This window comes from Triturus cristatus, chromosome 2_1, assembly GCF_964204655.1.
Source record: "Triturus cristatus chromosome 2_1, aTriCri1.1, whole genome shotgun sequence".
NCBI lineage: Eukaryota > Metazoa > Chordata > Amphibia > Caudata > Salamandridae > Triturus > Triturus cristatus.
In genome coordinates this window covers 694,002,445-694,022,257 of record NC_140581.1, presented here as the reverse complement: position 1 = coordinate 694,022,257, position 19,813 = coordinate 694,002,445, and the positions used below count along the sequence as shown (strand labels likewise).

Genomic DNA, 19,813 nt, shown 5'->3' with positions numbered 1-19,813 from the left:
ATCAGACACCCCTATGGAAGGTCCAAGGTACCCCTCTGGGCAGGGTGCAGTGTATGTGAAAGGTAGGACATGTACTGATGTGTGTAACATGTCCTGATAGTAAATTACTGCCAATTTTGGTTTTCACTGTTGCAAAGCTACCTGTTCCTATAGGACAGAATGGGGAGTTTGTTTATAACGTCTTATAAACATAACTGCCCCTGGGAACAAGGTAGGAAAATAAAGTTTAGTATGCCCGAGCTCAGAATGTTAGGATGCAATTTTTAGTATGGGTGATTTTAACATTCTGTGTTTGAAAATACCACTTTTAGAAAGTAGGTATTTTCTTGTTCAACCTTCCAGTGTGCCTCTGCTGAGATGTGAATTGCCTGTCTGGGTTTTGGCGTGTCAGGGGCTGGGGAGGAGCAGTGGCTCCAGAGAGCCTGATGAGTCAGGGCTGGGCTGAATAAACCTGGGTTGCGTTTAGAGTAGGGGGAGTAGATTTCCTTTCACCTGAATGGGCCTAGTCTGCCTTCCACAATGCTGTCTCCACCTCCTGCCAGGAAGCTGCACTGGAGAGGACAGAACTGGTTTTGGCTGGGTACAGGGCTTCTCTGCCACCAGAGAACAAAGGATTTTGTAGTATAATTATTGGGGCTCCAACCCCAGAACTTTAGATCATTCCTGGAATTCAAGAGGTACTGCCCTTGCTGTGTGTCTGGGGTTGGCCTGCAGTTGCTGTTTCTACCAAGGAAAGGAGAGGGACTTTGCTGTGTCCCCTGCTTGAAGAAGATCTGCAAGGGCCTGTATGCGCTGGCCTCCTGTTCTAAAGTCTCAGGGACACAAAGACTTCACCCCCAGCTCCCCTGAACTCTGCTGTTGGGAGTTCTGACCTGTCTAAAGGGGCCTGTGCCAGTTTTGGGCATCTGGAGGTTGTTGCTGCTGTTTGGGAGCTAAAAGAAAGAAGAAACTTGAAGAACCACTAAAATCGACGCATCGCTCTTCTTGCGGCTGTTTTCTCGATGCATCTCCACAGCGCAAGAAGAATTTCCATGCATCGCCGTGCTGCTGCAAAAACCGTAACAGCGCCTATCACCGCTGCAAGAATCGACGCATCGAGGGATCGCGGCTGAAGCGGACCGACGCATCGATCGCCGACACATCCTGGAGATCCACGCATCGTACCTGTGCAGCCCGCTTTCCCGACGCATCACCTGCGAACCGGAACCAGTACGAAGAATCGACGCATCACTCACCATGCAGACCGGAACCAACGCTACTCATCCTCTGGGTACCGCAGACCTGTCGCATCGCCTACCTCAGGTTTCAGGAGTGCCGCATCTCTTTGTTTTCTAAATTTACCACAGTTTGGCTTGGGAACTTTTTACGCATCTACAGGTACTTTGGTGAAAAGTCACGCATCCATTGAGTTCTATTGTACAAGTTCTTGAAACCTTTTGACAGTCATATTTTTAACTGTGTATGTCGGATTTTTGTCGTTTTGATTTTGTTAAGTTTAAATAAAGAAACTTTATTTTTATAAACTGGTGTGGTGTCCATTTGTAGTGTTTTCACTGTTACTGTGAGTGTTGGTACAAATACTTTAAACATTGCCTTTCAGATAAGCCTGTCTGCTCATGCCAAACTACCAAAGGGGGTGAGCAGGGGTTATCTAAAGTGTGTATCTCCCTTACCCTGACTAGAAGCCAGGTTCCCTATTTGGACAAAGGTACCTACCTCTGCCAACTAAAGACCCCCATTTCTAACAGATATAATATGTGACACCCGAGTTTCCAATCTGGCTGAGCTACTTAACAATGCTGACTGGAGATTTCATAGGTATAATTGGATCCCCACTGGTAGTTTGTCCAGGTTCACAGCATAAACCCTTCAGAAGGCCTTGGAGGATGTTTAAAAAATTGTTGTAAAGATGTCCACTTATCATATTTTTGGAAGCCCAATTTTTTTCCAATGTTTGAAGGGTGTGTACCTACTTTATCCCTCCTGTACAGCTGTAAAATGAACACTGCCCTTCACATATGTGCAGGCCACATTGGTAAAAGTGGGTGTGACTTAGCACATGGCAGGCAGAATGCTGTGTTCCTTGGCACTTTGTTTTTGTTAAAGCCACTTCTATCTAATGTGTGTGGTACAAGTGAGCTGAGAACTTCTGTTCAGCAGTATGGTCCTTTTGAAACGAGCTGGAGAGAAATTAGTTTCATCCAAGTTGTCACATTTTGAGTGATTTTGCTGAGTCTGGTCAGCAGGCTTCAGAATGCTTACAGACCAGTGCATTACATCATCTCTTTTATCAATGAAAATCTGAATTATTTTGTTCCTATTGGTAGGATTGGTGTTATATGAAATTTACTTCTGACATTCTATCTGTCTGTTAAGGTTGCAGATTGTTAAAACTGGGGGTCTCTAGTTGGCAGAGGTAGGTACCTTTGACCAAATAGGGACCCTTGCTTCTAGTCGGGGTAAGGGGGTACACTTCTAAAATAACCTCTGCTCACCCCCTTGGTAGCTTGGCACGAGCAGACAGGCTTGTGTAAGGCATTTGTGAACACATACAATAATACACTGAAAACACTACAAATGAACACCACACCAGTTTAGAAAAATAAGTAATATTTACTAGACTTAACACAAGACCAAACGACAAAAATCCACAATACTGTAGTCAAAAATAGACTTTAAAATGGTAGAAATGGCTTAGTTCAATGTAGATGGTAAATGCAACACTTTACTCTCAAACAACCTTGAATGCGTCACGCAGTAAAAACAAAAGCATCGCAGGGAAGGTGATGTGTCGGTTCCTTACTGCAGCGCAGGGGAGGTGATGCGTCGGTTCCTTACCGGAGAGGAGGTAAAGCGTTGGTTTCTTACTGTGATCTGTTGCGATGCAACAAGATGGCGCCTCGATGCAATGCGACAATCCGGTGCGATGCGAGAAAATGGTGTCTTGATGCGATGCGACAAAGTTGGATGTGAGGCATGCACGCCCGACAGCCGTGCGTCGAACTTGGTAACTTCTGAGCCACGACAGGCCCTGCGACACGCTTCTACGGTGATGCGACACGCTTCGTCGAGGATGTGACGGCGAACAGCTGCAGCGGCGGCACGCTTCTTCGGCGATGCGACGGCAACTGCTGCGGCGGAGACACGTTTCTCCTCGTTGCGTCGCGCTTCCAGCTCCCAGCGACTCGCAGTCTTCTCAGAGGGCCCAAACAACAGTAGGCACCTCCCTGCAGGCAGAATCCCACAGCAAGGGAATTCAGGGGAGCTGGTGGTGAAGTCGTGTATCCCTGAGACTTCAGGCAGGAGGCAAGCACAGTTCAAGCCCTTGGAGATTCTTCTTCAAGATTGCAAAAGTACACTCAAAGTTCCTTTTCTCCTTTCCTTGGCAATAAAGTAACCACTGCAGGTCCACCCCACCAGCACAGCACAGGGACAGTCTCCTCCTTCAGCTTCCTTGGTTCTTCCCCTTGGCAAAGGGTCGTCTTGATTCCCAGAAGTGATCTAAAGTTCTGGGGTCTGGGTCCCCCTTTTATACACCAAAATCCTTTGTCTCTGAAGGCAGAGAGTGTCTGTACCTAGTCCAAACCAGTTCTGGGTGCTTCCTGCCAGTGTACACCTTCTTCCTTTGTCAGTGTGGGCCAGGGTCTTCAGACACACCACATGAGGTGGAGCCAGCATTGTTGAAGGCAGTCACAGCCCTAGTCAGGCCCAGGTGCTACTCCTCCCACCACTCCTCATGCAGATAGGTCTATTCAGCCTTGTGCTGACTCACCCTGTCTCCTGGAGCCCCCCCAGCTACTGTCACTCACAAACCAGACATGGAATACACAACCTAGCAGAGGCAGGCTTAGATGGTTAGGCAAGAAAATACCTACTATCTAACAGTGGTAATATTAAACACAGAATGTTAAAACCAACTTCACTAAAAGATGTATTTTATCATTCCGAGTTCAGGCATACTAAACTCGAATTTCTACCTAGTTCCCTCAGTCAGTTAGGATTATAAGATGTTATAACCAAACTGCCCATTATGGCCAATGGGAACAGGTAGCCTTGTAATAGTGAAAAACGAAATTGGCTGTAATTCACTATCAGGACATGCCACACACATCGGGGCATGTCCTACCTTTTGCATACAATGCACCCCGCCCTTGGGCCCACCTTAGGGATGACTAACATGTAGAAAAGGTAAGGTTTAGGGACTGACAAGTGTGTGCACTAGCTAGGTCGACATGGCAGCCCCAGGCTGCACACAGGCTCTGCAATGGCAGGCCTGAGTTACATTTTACAAGCTGCGTCTGTGGGTGGTACAACCAGTGCTGCAAGCCCACCAGCAGCATTTGATTTATAGGCCCTAGGCACACATGGTGCACTGTACTAGGGTCTGACAAGTAAATCAAATGAACCAATCATGGAGTCACTAATCCAATACAATACTTTACAATAGGGAGCACTTGCACTGTGGCACTGAATAGCAGTGGCACAGTGCCCAAAGCATCTAGACCAGCAAAACACATTGCAAAAATACAGGAGGCAACAGCAAAAAAATGGAAGGGAGACCCACGCCAATGGTGCCAGGTCTAACACGTGTCCCCTCCAGCTGAAATGTGGGGAGAACTACCCACCCCTTGGGAGTTCTCTACACTAAGGCGGAAAAATCTGTACAAACCATCCACATTGGCGTGTTCTGTACCAGGGCGGTGTTCCACCATGAAGTACTTCCCCTGCAGGGAAATGGACCACCTCAACAGCTTTGGATTCTCACCCCTCATCTGCATCAAGCATCTGAGGGGCCTGTGGTCTGTCTGAACCCGGAAATGAGTCCCAAACAAGTATGGTCTCAACTTCTTCAGTGCCCAGACCATAGCAAATGCCTCACGCTCAATTGCACTCCACCTCTGTTCCCGTGGAAGTAACCTCCTACTGATGAAGGCTACAGGTTGGTCTAGGCCCTCCTCATTTATCTGTGAAAGAACAGCCCCCACACCATGCTCTGAAGCGTCTGTCTATACGATAAACTCTTTTAAGAAGTTGGGTGCCAGGAGCACGGGCTCCGTGCACATGGTAGTCTTAAGGGCATCAAAAGCTTTCTGACAGGTGTCAGTCCAATTCACTTTCTTGGGCTGCTTCCTGGAAGTCAGCTCTGTCAAGGGTGCAGCAATGCTGCCATACCCCTTGAGAAACCTCCTGTAGTACCCAGTGAGTCCTAAAAAGGCTCTCACCCCTGTCTGGGTATTGGGGGGGGGGGGGGGGGGTTCCCAAGCCAGAATGGTCTCAATCTTGGGCTGTAGGGGCGCCACCTGGCCGCTCCCATCCTGGTGTCCCAAGTACACCGCAGAACACTGCCCGATCTGGCACTTACTCACCTTGATTGTGAGGCCTGCTCTCTGCAGTGCCATCAACACTTCCCAGAGGTGGCGCAGATGTTCTTTTGCAACTGGCACTGAACACTGCAATGTCATCCAGGTAGGCGGCACTGAAATCTTCCAGTCCAGCCAACACCTGATTGACCAACCTCTGAAAGGTGGCAGGGGCATTCTTCATTCCAAAGGGCATAACCCGGAATTGGTAGTGCCCATCTGGTGTGGAGAATGCTGACCTCTCTTTTGCCCCATTAGTCAAGGCAATCTGCCAGTACCCAGACATTAGATCAAACGTGCTGAGGTACCGGGTAGTCCCTAACCGATCAATGAGCTCATCAGCTCTGGGGATGGGGTGCGCGTCAGTCCTGGTGACTGAATTGAGCCCTCGGTAGTCCACACAGAACCGGAGATTTGGCGTGGCACCCGGTGAGGCAGCCTTTGGGACCAAGACCACTGGGCTGGTCCAAGGACTGTTCGAGGACTCAATCACCCCCAATGCCTACATCTTGGAGACCTCCTCCTTGATGCAAGCTCTCATCCTGTCAGTCACTCTGTAAGTTTTGTGCTTAACAGGAGGACTGTCTCCAGTGTCTACATCTTGGACATACCAATCAGTGACACTGGGAATCAGGGAGAGCAAATCAGAAAACTATCCCAACAACTGGCGACAGTCATTCTGCTGCTCAGGTGTCAGGGTGGAAGAGAGGTTAACACCATCCACTGACCCATCTTGCTCTGTTGCAGACAGGAGGTCAGGAAGAGGCTCAGACTCCTCCTCCATTCCAGCATCTGTCGCTAGTAGCATGCCCACTTCGGACCTTTCTAAGTGGGGCTTCAGGCGGTTCACATGCAGGATTCCTTGGAGACCGCAAGTCCACCAAGTAGGTGACATCACTTTTGCGCTCCACCACCTCAAATGGTCCGGTCCACTTATCCTGGAGCGCACAGGGCTCCACGGGGGCCATGACCCAAACTTTCTGACCAGGCTGAAGCTCAATCAGAGTGGCATACCGATCGTACCAACGCTTCATATCTTCCTGGTTAGCTTCCAGATTAGCCTGGGCGAGTTGCCTGAAACGCCGGGTTTGGTTTCTGAAGGCCAGCATGTAACTATATACATCCTGGGGAGGTTTCCTGGGCGCTTTCTCCCAGCCTTCCTTTACCAAACTCAGAGGTCATTTTACAGGGTGACCATAGAGCAGTTCAAAGGGGCTGAACCCTAAGGACTTCTGTGGCACCTCTCTGTCACCAAAGAGAAGGCATGGCAAGAGGACATCCAATTTAAGCCTCATAGGTTCCTCAAGACCCATAATACTGCCTTTGAGGGTCCGGTTGAATCTCTCAACCAGCCCATTACCTTGTGGGTGGTAAGGAGTGGTGAACTTATAAGTTACCCCATACTCCTACCACAGGGACTTCATATACTTAGAAATGAAGTTTGTATCACGGTCTGACACCATCTCTCTGGGGAACCCCACACAGGAGAAAATCCCCATCAGTGCATGTCCCACCACGGGGACCCTCACTGTCCTGAGAGGGATGGCTTCCGGGTACCGCGTGGCATGGTCCACCAAGACCAGGATGAACCTGTTGCCATTGGCTGTCTTGGGATCCAGAGGCCCCACAATGTTAATGCCCACACTTTCAAAGGTGGTGCTGACCACAGGGAATGGCTGGAGAGGAGTCTTGTGCTTCCCCCCACTCTTTCCACTTGCCTGGCAAGTCTGACAGGTCCTGCAATGAGTGTCTGAACTCTTGCGCATTAGAGGCCACTAAAAGTGGGTGACAAGCCTTTCAAAGGTCTTGTCCTACCCCAAATGTCCTGCTAAAGGCACATCATGAGCCAGCCCCAGTAGGAAGGCTCTGAAGCGCTGGGGTACCACCAGCAAACGGGCTGACCCAGGCACAGCAACCTAAGGCTCACTTTACAGGAGACCATTCTCCCAGTAGATCCAATGTGATCCAGACTGATCACCTGCTGCCTGGTTTGCAGCCTGCTGCCGGAAACCCACAAGAGAATGGCACTTCTGCTCCTCGCAGTACTTCTCCCTGGAGGGTCCTCCTTCCTGTTGCCAATGGGTCAGGTCCCCCAGGTCAGCTGCCTGCTCCCCTGTAGGTTCCAGGGCATCCCCCTCAAGGTCTGCCTCCTCCTGGACCGTGGGAACTGTGGGGGCGGGTTTCCCGCGGCCCCAGCCTCTTCTCTTTAAAGCAGGCACCTGGGCCACTCTTTCAGGCTCCAGGTCCTCTTGAACACCATCGACCGTGTGGTCACACACGCCCACTCAGGCAGACCCAACATCTCCAAATGAGCACTTCGCTCCACCTTAGCCCAAGGGGAGCTCTCCAAATCGTTACCCAACAGACAGTCAACAGGCATGGCTGGCCTTACAACTGCTTGAAGAGTACCAGAGACCCCTCCCCCACTCGAAGAGAACCTGAGTCCCGGATACAGGGACCAGGTCAGTCCCGCTGAAAAAGTTACCTTCTAAAGTCCAACTTGAAGAGTCCAGTTCGCGGTAGAGGAGGCCGCCAGGAGCAGGGACAATGTTGTGAATGGTCGTCTGTGTGGCGCAAAGATCTTGTCGGGTGTCAAGGACTGTCGTTGCTGGAGCTTTGCTTTGGCAGGCACTGCGTGCTGTTTATATTGGTGAGAAGGGCGGCCGAGGTCTTATGGTGTAAATGTTTTTATTGTATTTTCAACCAAAATATATGCATGTAACATTTCTCATACCAGGGCGGCCGAGGTCTTAGAGCTTAGCCTGCCCTCAGTGGCAGTCAAGACGAACATCGGGACAGAGATGCTTCAACCAGGAGTGACCCCCCTCAGAACCACTTCTCCCATTTAATGAAGCCCTTACAGATGTCTTGCTATGGACTTGGTCCAACCCCAGCACAGAGGCTCTGTTAACAGGACGATTGCCTTCTGCCACCTCTCCACCCCAGAGGAACCCAATTTCCTCACCAACCCTAATTTCCTCACCAACATCCTACCCCGGAGAGCTTGGTGTCCTAGCCTCCACTTCCTGTGTAAATCCTGGTGCATTACCTTTCGCCTCACCAGATAGGGAATCCAAGAGGCTGGACACCTTAGGCAAGAAGATGTTTTCTTCCACAAGCCTGGCATTGTAGTCCATGAATGCTGCATGCCTTTTGGGCTGTTACTCCCATGCTCTATGGGATTTGGTTGCGCAGGTGATACCTATGGCTCCGGAGGAGGCCCGGACCATACTTTCCCACGCTGTTGCTGATGAGAGATATGAAGCTAAGTTCAGATTTGGAGTAAATGCTACTGACTCACTGAGCAGAGTGTTTTCCTCCATGGTGGCCTTACGGTGTCACGCCTGGCTGAGAACAACTTGCTGTTTAGGGGATGTCCAAGCCTTACTTATGGACATGCCCTTTGATGGCTCCTGTCTCTTTGTAGATAAGGTGGACTCAGCGCTAGAGTGCTTCAAAGATCCTTGGGCCTTTCCATGGCCCTTCTCCATCCCGACCTGCCTTTTCTGACCATGGACGGGGCTTCCAGGCGTGACTATACCCTCCCAGCTACCTCAGCGCGCATGTGTCCCAGCCTAGCTTCTGTGTTCCGAGTATGCGGTACCCACAGACCTCGTGGATCAAACATCCAGAGGTCGGGCGAGTCCACCCCCCCTGCAGCTGCAGCCTCAAAACCCTAAGATTTTGCCCTCTTAGCATCATTGGCACTCAGTGGGAGGCAGGATACACCATCACCTGCCCCACTGGAGGTCTATAACATCAGACCAATGGTTTCTTGAGATTGTCTGAAGGGGCTACTCCTTCCCCTCATGACTACCCAGCCACCTGCTTGCGACAAGCTGACAGAGGACCATCTTACCTTGAGCCACCAGGAAATGACGGTTCTCTTGGCCTAGGGAGCCATAGACAGGGTGCTGACACCAGAAGTAAGTTGTGGTTGCTATTCCTGCTACTTTCTGATGCCCAAGAAGGACAGAGGACTTTGTTGTATCCTTGGCCTGCGCCCTCTTAATTTCCTTTTTAAGAAGGAGAAGTTAAAAATGCTCATGCTTGCTCAAGTCCTGTCTGTCCTGGACTCACGTGCCACATGGTAGCATTAGACTTGCAGAATGCATACTTCCACATTACCATCCTGCCTTCCTACAGGCGCTACCTGCAGTTAATGGTGGGCCATGAGCACTTTCAGTTAGATGTGCTCTCTTTTGGCCTTACCAGTACCCATTGGGTGTTCACGAAGGTGATGGTGGTGGTTTCAGCTCATCTGTGGTGATCAGGGGTGCCAGGTTTCCCATTTCTTGATGACTGGCTGTTGAAGGTCTCCCACCTCCAGACTACAGCGGTCCTCTTGCTTTCACTGATGTTCTCTATTAACTTGCCAAAGTCGCATCTGATTTCCTCTCAGACGCTTCCTTTCATCAGAACTGCTCTGGATACTGTGCAGTTTCGGGCCTATCCTTCTGAACGGCGAGTCCAGGATATTTAGGCTATAATACCGATGTTTTAGCCTCTGTCCGGGACTTTGGTGAGGGACTTCGGTGAGACTGACACTGAGGCTGCTGCGACTCATGGCCTTGTGTATCCTGCTTGTGATACATGCCTGCTGGCATATGTGGGCTCTGCAGTGTGACCTGAAGATCCAGTGGGCGCAGCATCAGGGGAGCCTCTCAAACATGATACTGATCTCCGGGGGAACTGAAAACGATCTGCAGTGGTGGTTAAGGAACTGCTATTGGGTCAGCTGCAGACCCCTCTCTTTTCCCTAACCAGATCTCACAGTGACGCCTGGGATGAGGCACCCACTGGGGTGAGGTGGAGATTAGAGGACTCTGGTCTCCGATGGAATTTGAATGCCACATCAACCTTTTGAGCCTCTGGGTGATCCGGCTGGCATTTAAAGTCTTTCTACCCTCCATCAAGGGAAGACTAGTACAAGTGTTCACGGACAACACCACCTCCATGTGATAAAGCAACAAGCAAGGCATGGTGCGGTCGTGGCCCCTGTGTCAAGAGGCCCTGCATCTCTGGCCATGGCTGGAACAGCAGGGCATATCACTGGTCGTTCAACACACGGCAGGCTCTCTGAAGGCCAGGGTGGACAAACTCGAATGGCTTCTCCATCCAGAGGTGGTGCAAGCTCTCTTTCTGCAGTGGGGAGGACCTTGGTTAGATCTCTTCACCACCACAGAGACAATACAATATCAGCAGTTCTGCACACTTGAGTTTCCAAGGTGGCTGTCCCTTGGAGACACTTTTCGTCTTGAGTGGAGCTCAGGCCTCCTGTGTGCCTTTCCATCCCTACCACTCCTACACAGAGCTCTCAAGAAGATCAGAATGACTGGGCTGAAGAAATTCTTGTGGCTCTAGACTGGGCTCGGAGAGTTTGGCATCCCGAGTTGTTGAGCATGGCCGTTGGTCCTCTGATCAAGCTACCTCTTCGGTTACAGCAGCAAGGGAAGGTTCTTCACCCGAACATGTCAACGCTACGCCTTCTTGTGTGGAGATGGAGCTGTGACAGTTGACCACTTTAGACTTTCTGCCCGAAATCTGCACTGTTATCTTGGCAGCCAGGCATCTCTCTGCCAAAATGGTATATGCCTACCTTTGGGGCATGTTTGTGGTATGGTGTGTAGAGAAACAGGTTGACCCTATTTCTGCTCTTTTCTCTCAGGTCCTTCTCTTTAACCTTTCACTTGCCCAGCAGAGCTCTGCTCCGGGCACCTTAAAGGGCTATCTTTCTGCTATCTCAGCCTTTCTGCAGTTGCCTTACCAGCCATCACTTTTCCAATCCCCTATTGAACATAGGTTCTGGAAGGTTTGCAACATATGTTTCCTGCTTCCCCCTTGATCATGCCTCAGTAAGACCTTAATTTTGTCCTGACGTTCTTGATGTACACTCTTTTGAGCCTTGCACAACTGTCCTCTCAAGCTCCTTACCATAAAGACGACCATCCTGGTGGCAATAACATCTCCCTTGAGGGTTAGTGAGCTTCATGCTTTGTCATACAAGCCTCCATATCTGAACATCTACCCAGACAAGCTGGTTCTTCGAACTAGAGCTTCCTTTCTGCTAAAAGTGGTTACACCTTTTCATGTAGGGCAGTCCATCACCCTGCCTACTTTTTACAGTCCTAAAGAAGAGGAGACTCCACCGCCTGGATTCAAAAAGAGCGTTGTCATTCTACCTTGACTGCACAAGAGAGTTCCGGGTGGATGACCAACTTTTTGTGGGGTATGTTGGAGCGAAGGAGGAAAAGCCCTTGGAGAAGTGTACCCTCTCCCGATGGATCGTGCTCTGCATTAAATTCTGCTATGCATTGGCCAAGAAGCAACTCCCTAATGACTTGCATGCTCATTCCACGATTACCAAGCCTGCAGCCTCTCTGTTAGCATGCTGAGTCCCAGTCCTGGACATCTGCCCAGTAGCAATGTGGGCCTCTCTGCACACGTTCACAAAACACTACTGCCTTTACAGTCAGGTCTGTTGAGATGGGCAATTTGCCCGTTCGGTCTCGCGTAACTTTTAGGTGTGAAATAGTTTTGCGGACCCACATCCGGAGAGATATAGCTTGGCTATCTATACTAAGGTAAGGATTCTCAATCTAGAAATCTCTATCAGATGAACAAGTAACTTACCTTCGGTAACGCCTGATCTCCACACCAGTGGTCAGTGGTCAGTGGTGTTCGTGGCTTGGCACTCCTGGCGTGGAAGGTCACAAAAATAAACTTTTACCCTCTAACTGCTGTCAGAAAGGGAGGTGAGTTTAGCAAGGCCAGCAGAAAGTAATTTATTGACACCCAGACCTGTACTGCACATCTCTGTGCGTGCTTCACACTAACAACGCTCACTACAGATCTACGAAGGCTCTGGTGTCGCATATCGTCTTTTGTTTAGTTAGTCTCAGAAGATGTAGTGGATGCTGCAGTAGGAACAGCTCCTCTCAAACAATTGACCTGATTGAATGCTTTCATGGTCTACTAAAATATCTCACACTAAAAGATTGAAAACTTAACCGTGCGGCAATCAGACAATAAAAGAAACACAATAAGAGTGATACATTTTTGAAGATAGGACTGTAGTCAACAAGTCCGTAATTGGGGACCTGATTAAGAAAACTTAAGAAGCGGATTGCACGAGCCAGACCCTAGAGAAGAAAGCGCACATCAAGGAGTACAAGTGTGCGGATTGGCAACACAGATACAGAAGCAACAACCTTGGCATCTGTAAGGTAGAAGAGAAAGGGGAGGAAGACAATCTGGAGACTTATGTTGTTGCATTGCTAGGATCTGTCCTATGAGGGTTTGCCGTCATTAAGGTTAGAATGGAGATAGTCTGTTGTGTTGGACAGAGGAGAAATTCAGGAGAAAATCCAAAAGTGTTCTGGGCACGGATTTGTTGAATTTCAAGTACCAAATGTGTTACTTATTCGTGGCTTGGCCCTGGCTGATGTGATTAGAGGAAAGAATAAGAAATAGATCATAAGGATGCCATCGCCTTGGCCGGCTGGATCTCTGCCGCCTTGGATAATATTGCTCCAGCCAAACTAGGCAGATCCCCTAGACTCACCCCATCGGCTCCTTGGTTCACGGAGGAACTTAGAGTGATAAAGAGTAAATGTAAATATAAAGAACACCTCTGGAGGAAAGCATACTGTCCACAGGCAAAAAGGACTTATAAGGAAGCTCTGAAAGAACTTCACAAAGCCATGAGCATCTCCAGAAGGGACTACTTTGTGCAGCGAATAAACATGGCAGAAAACTCCGGCAAAGAAATTTTTAAGATAGTTAAATCCTTTACTAATCCAGTAGCGCTAGAAAGCAAGATACCATAATCACCGTCCTTGTGTGAAAAACTGTCGGATTTCTTTGAGGAAAAAATTCACAAAGTATATGATTCCGATGTGGACTGACACCATTGAATCGGAAGCTGAGGATAGCCATGTTGGGGAGGCTTTCTTTTCTGAATTTCACCCCATTTCACTTCAGGAATTCTTGTTTGAAATTCTGAAATGTAAATCAAGATCTCCTAAAGACCCTTACACCCCCCCCCCCCCGCCCCAGATGTGGGAAGCACTCGCCCACATTCTTAATCCTACCCTGAACCTTATATGGAACAACTCACTCACCACCGGCGTCTTTCCAGTCATGGAAACATACTATGCTTTTGCCCCTCCTGAAGAAACCTAATGTTGATCCGGGTGATTTAAAAAACTATCGTCCGATCTCTCTTCTCCCTGCACCAGCATAGATGCTGGAAAAATTGGTCCAATATCAACTCACCAAGTTTATTGCCAGTTGTGACATCTTGCATGAAATACAGTCCGGTTTTCTGTTGGGCTTCAGCACTGAGACAGCTTTGTTGGAGGTGGCCGAATCTATAAGAATGGAGGTGGACGGTGGTGCCTCAGCCATGTTAGTGCTGTTGGACCTGTCGGCCGCCTTTGATACGGAGGACCACCGAACACTGCTGGACAGGCTTAAGTGGGCAGAAGTAGAGGGGATGGCGCTCGCTTGGATAAAATCCTATCTCAGAGACTGCATACAAAGTGTCACTCTTCACCCTTTTAAATCGGAAGCCAAGCCCCTTTGGTGTCGGGTACCTCAGCCCTCCGCTTTTTAATATCTATCTGGCTCCACTATTTTTACTCATTTCGAAATGGGGAAGAAGAACTATCTCCTACGCCGATGAGAACCCAGCTGGTGTTTTCCTTCAAGGACCAACCGTCAAACTCCTATGCGAGGTTCAGTGGCTGCCTGCGGGACATATCCAGCTGGATGAACAATAATAAGTTAAAACTGAATGCATAGAATACTGAGGTCCTGTTCTTTTGCACAGATATCCGACCTGCGGCTGAACTGCCGTGGTTGCCCCCCGGCAACCACGGCAAAAAATCTGGGCGTAAAATGGGAATCCGACTTGACTTTTTCAACCCAAATACGCTCTATTGCTTCCTCCTGCTTTGGAATACTGAAAGGTCTGAGGACATTTCTACACCTGCTCCCTGAGAACTGTCGTCGTCCATGCAACGGTAACCTCAAGGCTGGGCTATGCCAATAGTCTGTACCTTGGACTACCTGCATATCTGATTAAGAGACTGCAGATGGTGCAAAATGTGGCTGCGAGATTAATAAGAAGAGTGCCTTTTAGACAACACATCTCTCTGCAAATCAAACAGCTCCATTGGCTGCCGGTTGCGAAACGGATTGAATTTAAGGCCTTGACGATAGCTTTCAGGGCCCAGGGAGGTATTTGCCCTAACTACATTAGGAAACGTTTGCGCCCCTACCAGCAAAAACGTTCTTTAAGATCAAATTCACAGAGCTTGCTGTGTGTACCTCAATTCGTAAAGTCCCGTATGGAGGGCAGATCCTTTACGGTGCTATCGAACAGATTATGGAACTCCCTCTCTGATAAGCTGCAACTTATCCAGTCTGAACTGGAGTTCAGGAAAGTACTAAAGACATGGCTTTTTAGCCAATACTAGTTAGGAAAGCACTAAAGTCATGGCTATTTGCCAACGTGGGCCCCTGCATTCTATCTGTCCTGCTTGATTGCGTAGCGCCGGGACACCTCTGTTTGAGGTAGCTGTCGCGCTTTATAAATGTAGGTGTATTGTATTGTATCATATCACTGATTTCGTAACTCAGGAACAGATTTGTTTTTAGTGGCCCATTATTTGAACTGAAGGACAACTGACACCTAATTACCTCACCTTAGGGAGGTAAGGAGATTATGAAAATGAAAATTCCGGAAGCACAAACGAAGACATCAGAGGTCTCAAAGTCTGATATCTAATTATTGTCGCAACAACAATCCTTGCAAAGGCGGTAGGAGAGGTTAAATAAGCAGAATCTAAAAAGAGGGATTCTGATGATGAAAATTCATACATCGGAAGTACATTGCCGAGGGAGGCGCATAATGTCTCCTGGAGAAAGGCATAAGGTTCTGACAGAATGTTTAAGACTGGGAAAATGATAAAATGTGGGTGGAGAATTAGTTTCAAGTCACCTAATAAGTGGGCTAGGTAGCAGTGGTGGGAAACCACTGAAAGGGATGTGGAAAGCTTGGAGCCACTAACCTTGTTGCAGGCACTGAAACTTCTGGCGAAAGAGACTCCGTTGGGGTTGCAGGCAGTTGCTATTCACATGTTTTACTTTATTATTTGAGATTTCATTTCAAGGCAGAGAAAGATGTTATTTCTTTATGTTGAGGTTGGGTGTTTATCCAAGGTTTGCTCTCGGGTAGCTCTTGAAGGAAACAGAAGGAGTTACTATATGTTGTTTGAGCGTGTTTGGATTATAATTTGAGATCGAGCTGACAGCAATGGTATGATGGAGAACAGGGCACGTGGAGGCGAAAGATGTACAACCACTTTCACTATTAAAGACCTCTGTGCCCTCAATAAAAGAGGGCGGGTCCCTTGCCTTGCTGAAAGAGTGCAATTCTGAAATATGTTCTATCCAAGAAACACACCTGACGAATCAGCAGCAAAAGGGGTTAAGGTGCAGAAAACTTCCCATTCAATATGTTTTCAGAAGCAAACTTCAAAAGATCCTACGTGGCTATCTTGTTGCAATCTGACAGGTTTTGGGACCTGATGAAGCCAGTCATTCGGTGAAGGATTATGACCATGACTGCTGAAATAAGTGTTGTGAATAATGACAGTAAGAGTTACAGAGGGGACTAGCTAAACTGGAGAAAAAAATCAAATGCATATCAACCTAAAAGAAATTACAGTTAGGGATGGCCCAACTTATACTCTTTCAGGCGAATTCAGCTGAGCAAATGTTGCTAGGGCTGAAGCAGGTCTACTCTGACCAGATTCAGAAGACAGACAAAGTACTCGCAGCAAAACTAAGGGACAGACTTAATAAAGCGTACATATACAGCCGAATGGATGGGAATGGCACGGTGATGAACTTGAAGAAGAGGAGACTTCTATTTACGGCTTTCTACAAACCGTATGTACATTGAAACGTTGGTCCGAGGAGGAACACCTCTTATACATTCATCAGCCTCAATTCCCAGAACTCCCTGCTCGATTGAAAGAGGTACTATAGGGCCCTGTTACTAAAGATCAAATTGTGAAGGCGATCAGGTCTATCAAAACAGGGAAAGTGCTGGGTTCCGACAGTTTTGCCTTTAATTTCTGTGGTAAAATTGATAAATTGGTCAACTCTTTACTCGTGTGACATCTGACAATCTGTCACACGAGAGATTTCTATTTCTCTAAGCTGGCTAAAGATCGAGAACACTGTTCCTTTTATATGCCAATAGCCATAAATAATGTAGATGTGAAAATATGCAGACAAATGTTAGCCTCTCGGCCAGAATCAGATTTCCCTGCCCTTGAGAATCCACGTGTGCGGTTCATTAAAAGCAGAAAGGCATCCAACAATAAGAGAAAGCTTGTCTGCTTGATCTATAAAGTGAAGCATCTCTGGGTGTAGACAGTGTTTGATCACATATAGGAATATTTTCCTGGTAAAATAGTCATGAAAATGGGGCTAGGTTACAATATGACGAAATTGAGCCTGTCTAATTATTTACCCCCCAATATAGTGTATTTTCTAATTGGCAGACTCTCACATCCTTTACTTCAACGACTAGTAGAAGGACCAAGCAGGGGTGTCCATTTTGAACGCTGCTGTGCAGTGCTAGCTGCCTCTGGAAGCGAACAATAGAGCTAACTCCCAAATAAGAGGTATCGATATATGCAAAGACGAGCATAAAGTTAGCTTACTTGCTAGTGATATTATTGTAACTGTGAGTTATCAGCTCTCCTCGAAGAAATTGAAGAGTTTTCCAGAGTATGTAGATTCTAAATTAACATGGGAAAATCGGATGCCTTGGTCATCTCCGACTAGAAGAGAAGAAAGAAACTGGCGTGGGCTACCCTAAAATAGTTAGGAATTATAATGACAATGGTATATCCTTCATATCTGTAACCAACAATTATTAGAGGCTATTTTGCAACATAGCGATAGAGATTTAAAGGTGCATATGTAGTTACGTGTCATGGTTAAGCCGAAAAGCTGGTAATTCTACATGATCTTTAAAACATGGTCGATATTCTCTCCATAGGGGGTCCATGAAGAGAACAAATGAAGTTACAAACAAAGATCATGAATTTCATGTAGGTCCACATCAGTAAGAAGATATTGACACCTCACAGACAGAAGGGAGGCCATTGTTGACCCACTGTGAAGTTCTAAAATTATACTGTTTAGCTGAGGGCTATTAAAGACTGTCCCTAGAACGAGAAACGCTGAGTAGTTATGGGGCAAGTTCAGCTATTGTGGTGGATGTAATTATTGGTCATTAACATAGGGCTAAGGCCATGTACATCAACTATTCAACTGCCACCCTACTGAGAGCATGAGACTGGCTGACGAGGACACCCACAATAGAGGTTTTCCCTCCTACTTCATCCCAGTACATATACATCTCGAATTCACACCAGCTGTATATAATTATCATTTAACAGGTGGAGAAACTGAGCATCACATGATTAACTACATGTTTAAGAAAGGGCAAATTAAAGCATTGTGGGAGCGTAACCTATATTTTGGTGTAATGGTGGTAGAGTATCTGCAATAATTTCATACTTTCAGCTTAGACTTTGGTCAACAGATCCAGTAATTGGTCTCTAAAGATTTTCCTAACTTTGATAATTTTATGCAGAACCTGGAAGGCATCTGCAAGAATTAAGATGTATAGAGCAACATCAGACCAGTGTTTGAGAAAATGCAGACCATCTTCTCATTTGGGGGGCCTGGGTGGCAGAAGATACAACCAATTCTGGAAACAAATGAGAAACACAGTTGAGGGGTTTGGGCTTGCTGTTGCCTGACGATATTTTTAGCCATCTTGATGGAAATAACGAGTAACACTAATGCGTCCACTGGATGTATCATTTTGTATTCTCTTGTCGAATGCAGCAAAATTAGTAACAGCTAAACTATGGGGTACAGATCAGATGTTGATTGTGAAGATATGGGACATATTGACAATGCAACAGATCACATGTGCCTTGAGGCCTATTAGTGGAAGGTTTGGCCACATAGCGGGCCCTGTTCTTACTAGAATATATGCCTAAAGACAATGGTCAGTGGATGTGCTTTTCCGCATCAGGACGTTTCAGATGTTTGTCAGGCTGTTCTTCCAAGTGCCTTGCGTTCCTGATAGTTGTGGTTAAACCTGTAATACTATGCTCACCTTTTGTTGTTCTGTTTGTCACCAGAGTCAGTGTATTCTCGTTTGACTTTCTTCTACAGTTGTGGGGGAAGGGAATTCATTTTATAATGAAATAAACAGATTATTAACACGGTATGCAGATAATCCGTTGCTTGTCTCCAGTTTATAGATAAAATGTTTTAGGCAAAGCAACCTGAAAACACGATTACATTGTATATACATAGATTATACATTTTCTAGATTAGAGGGCTGCCGTTTTCTTTTAATGTTGACTAATGCTATGGTTTTTTCCTATCAGTACTATTCGTTCGCACCAAACGTTCCTCTATTGAAATGTGTTAAACAAGAATGACATTCTTTAGAAGTCTGTGATCTTTTTAGTGTTACCTGTTTGGATTCCGTGTTTAATTTATCAGACTTCCAGCATCCTCCCTCTGTTCAAAATGATGATCAGAGCAAACGTCTTAAAACCATTAGTTCAAATTTCAGTGAAAGGAAACGCGTTTGCCGCCTTAAACACTTTGTTTTGTTTCCGATCTTTAGGAACTGTGCTTGCACACAAAACTGCTCGCACCAATTAACTGCCCAATCGCGGATTTTCTTATGAAAGCCCCGGAGCCGCCTCCTGCTCTAATAGTCCGTAATGCTGTGCAGATGCTGAAGGTAAGCTTCATTGTTGGGTTGGGAGGAGGGGAGGTTGTGGTTCTCAGGCGTCCCTTTCTAATGGAACTTCAACCCGTTTTCTGCTTCAGATGGTAGACGCCATGGATACCTGGGAGGACCTGACAGAGCTCGGATATCATCTTGCAGATTTGCCCGTGGAGCCTCACCTCGGCAAAATGGTGCTTTGTGCTGTAGTGCTGAAGTGTCTGGATCCTATCCTCACCATCGCTTGCACGCTGGCCTACCGAGATCCCTTCGTGCTGCCTACACAGGCGTCCCAGAAACGAGCTGCCATGCTCTGCCGGAAGCGCTTCACAGCCGGGACATTCAGTGACCATATGGCTTTACTGCGAGCTTTCCAGGTATGGTACCTGCCTTTATCTTAGTAATTATATATGAAATGTGTGAATAACCACCCGGTTTAAAACGATACTTTAACATAACCGGCTTCTTTGTGTGAGGGACGCCAAACAAACATGAAGTGTTTCAAGAACCATGTTAAAAACGTTTGAGAGTGCAGGACAAAATCAAACTCTGCTGGTGCAGAGACTGGACTTTCACAGGTAAACATTAAGAAAAGGCATGATCAGAGATG

General features: G+C 47.3%; 1 protein-coding gene across 8 annotated transcripts in view; it reads left to right on the top strand.

The window, feature by feature from the left end:
* The window catches only part of YTHDC2 (YTH N6-methyladenosine RNA binding protein C2), a 1,174,422-nt gene that overhangs the window by 673,577 nt on the left and 481,032 nt on the right, over nucleotides 1-19,813 (top strand). For all 8 annotated transcript variants that reach the window (XM_085632632.1, XM_085632630.1, XM_085632634.1 and 5 more), the window contains exons 20-21: nucleotides 19,099-19,218; nucleotides 19,308-19,580. In XM_085632632.1, the coding sequence (XP_085488758.1) occupies nucleotides 19,099-19,218; nucleotides 19,308-19,580 (393 nt within the window). The remainder of the gene's footprint in view (nucleotides 1-19,098; nucleotides 19,219-19,307; nucleotides 19,581-19,813) is intronic.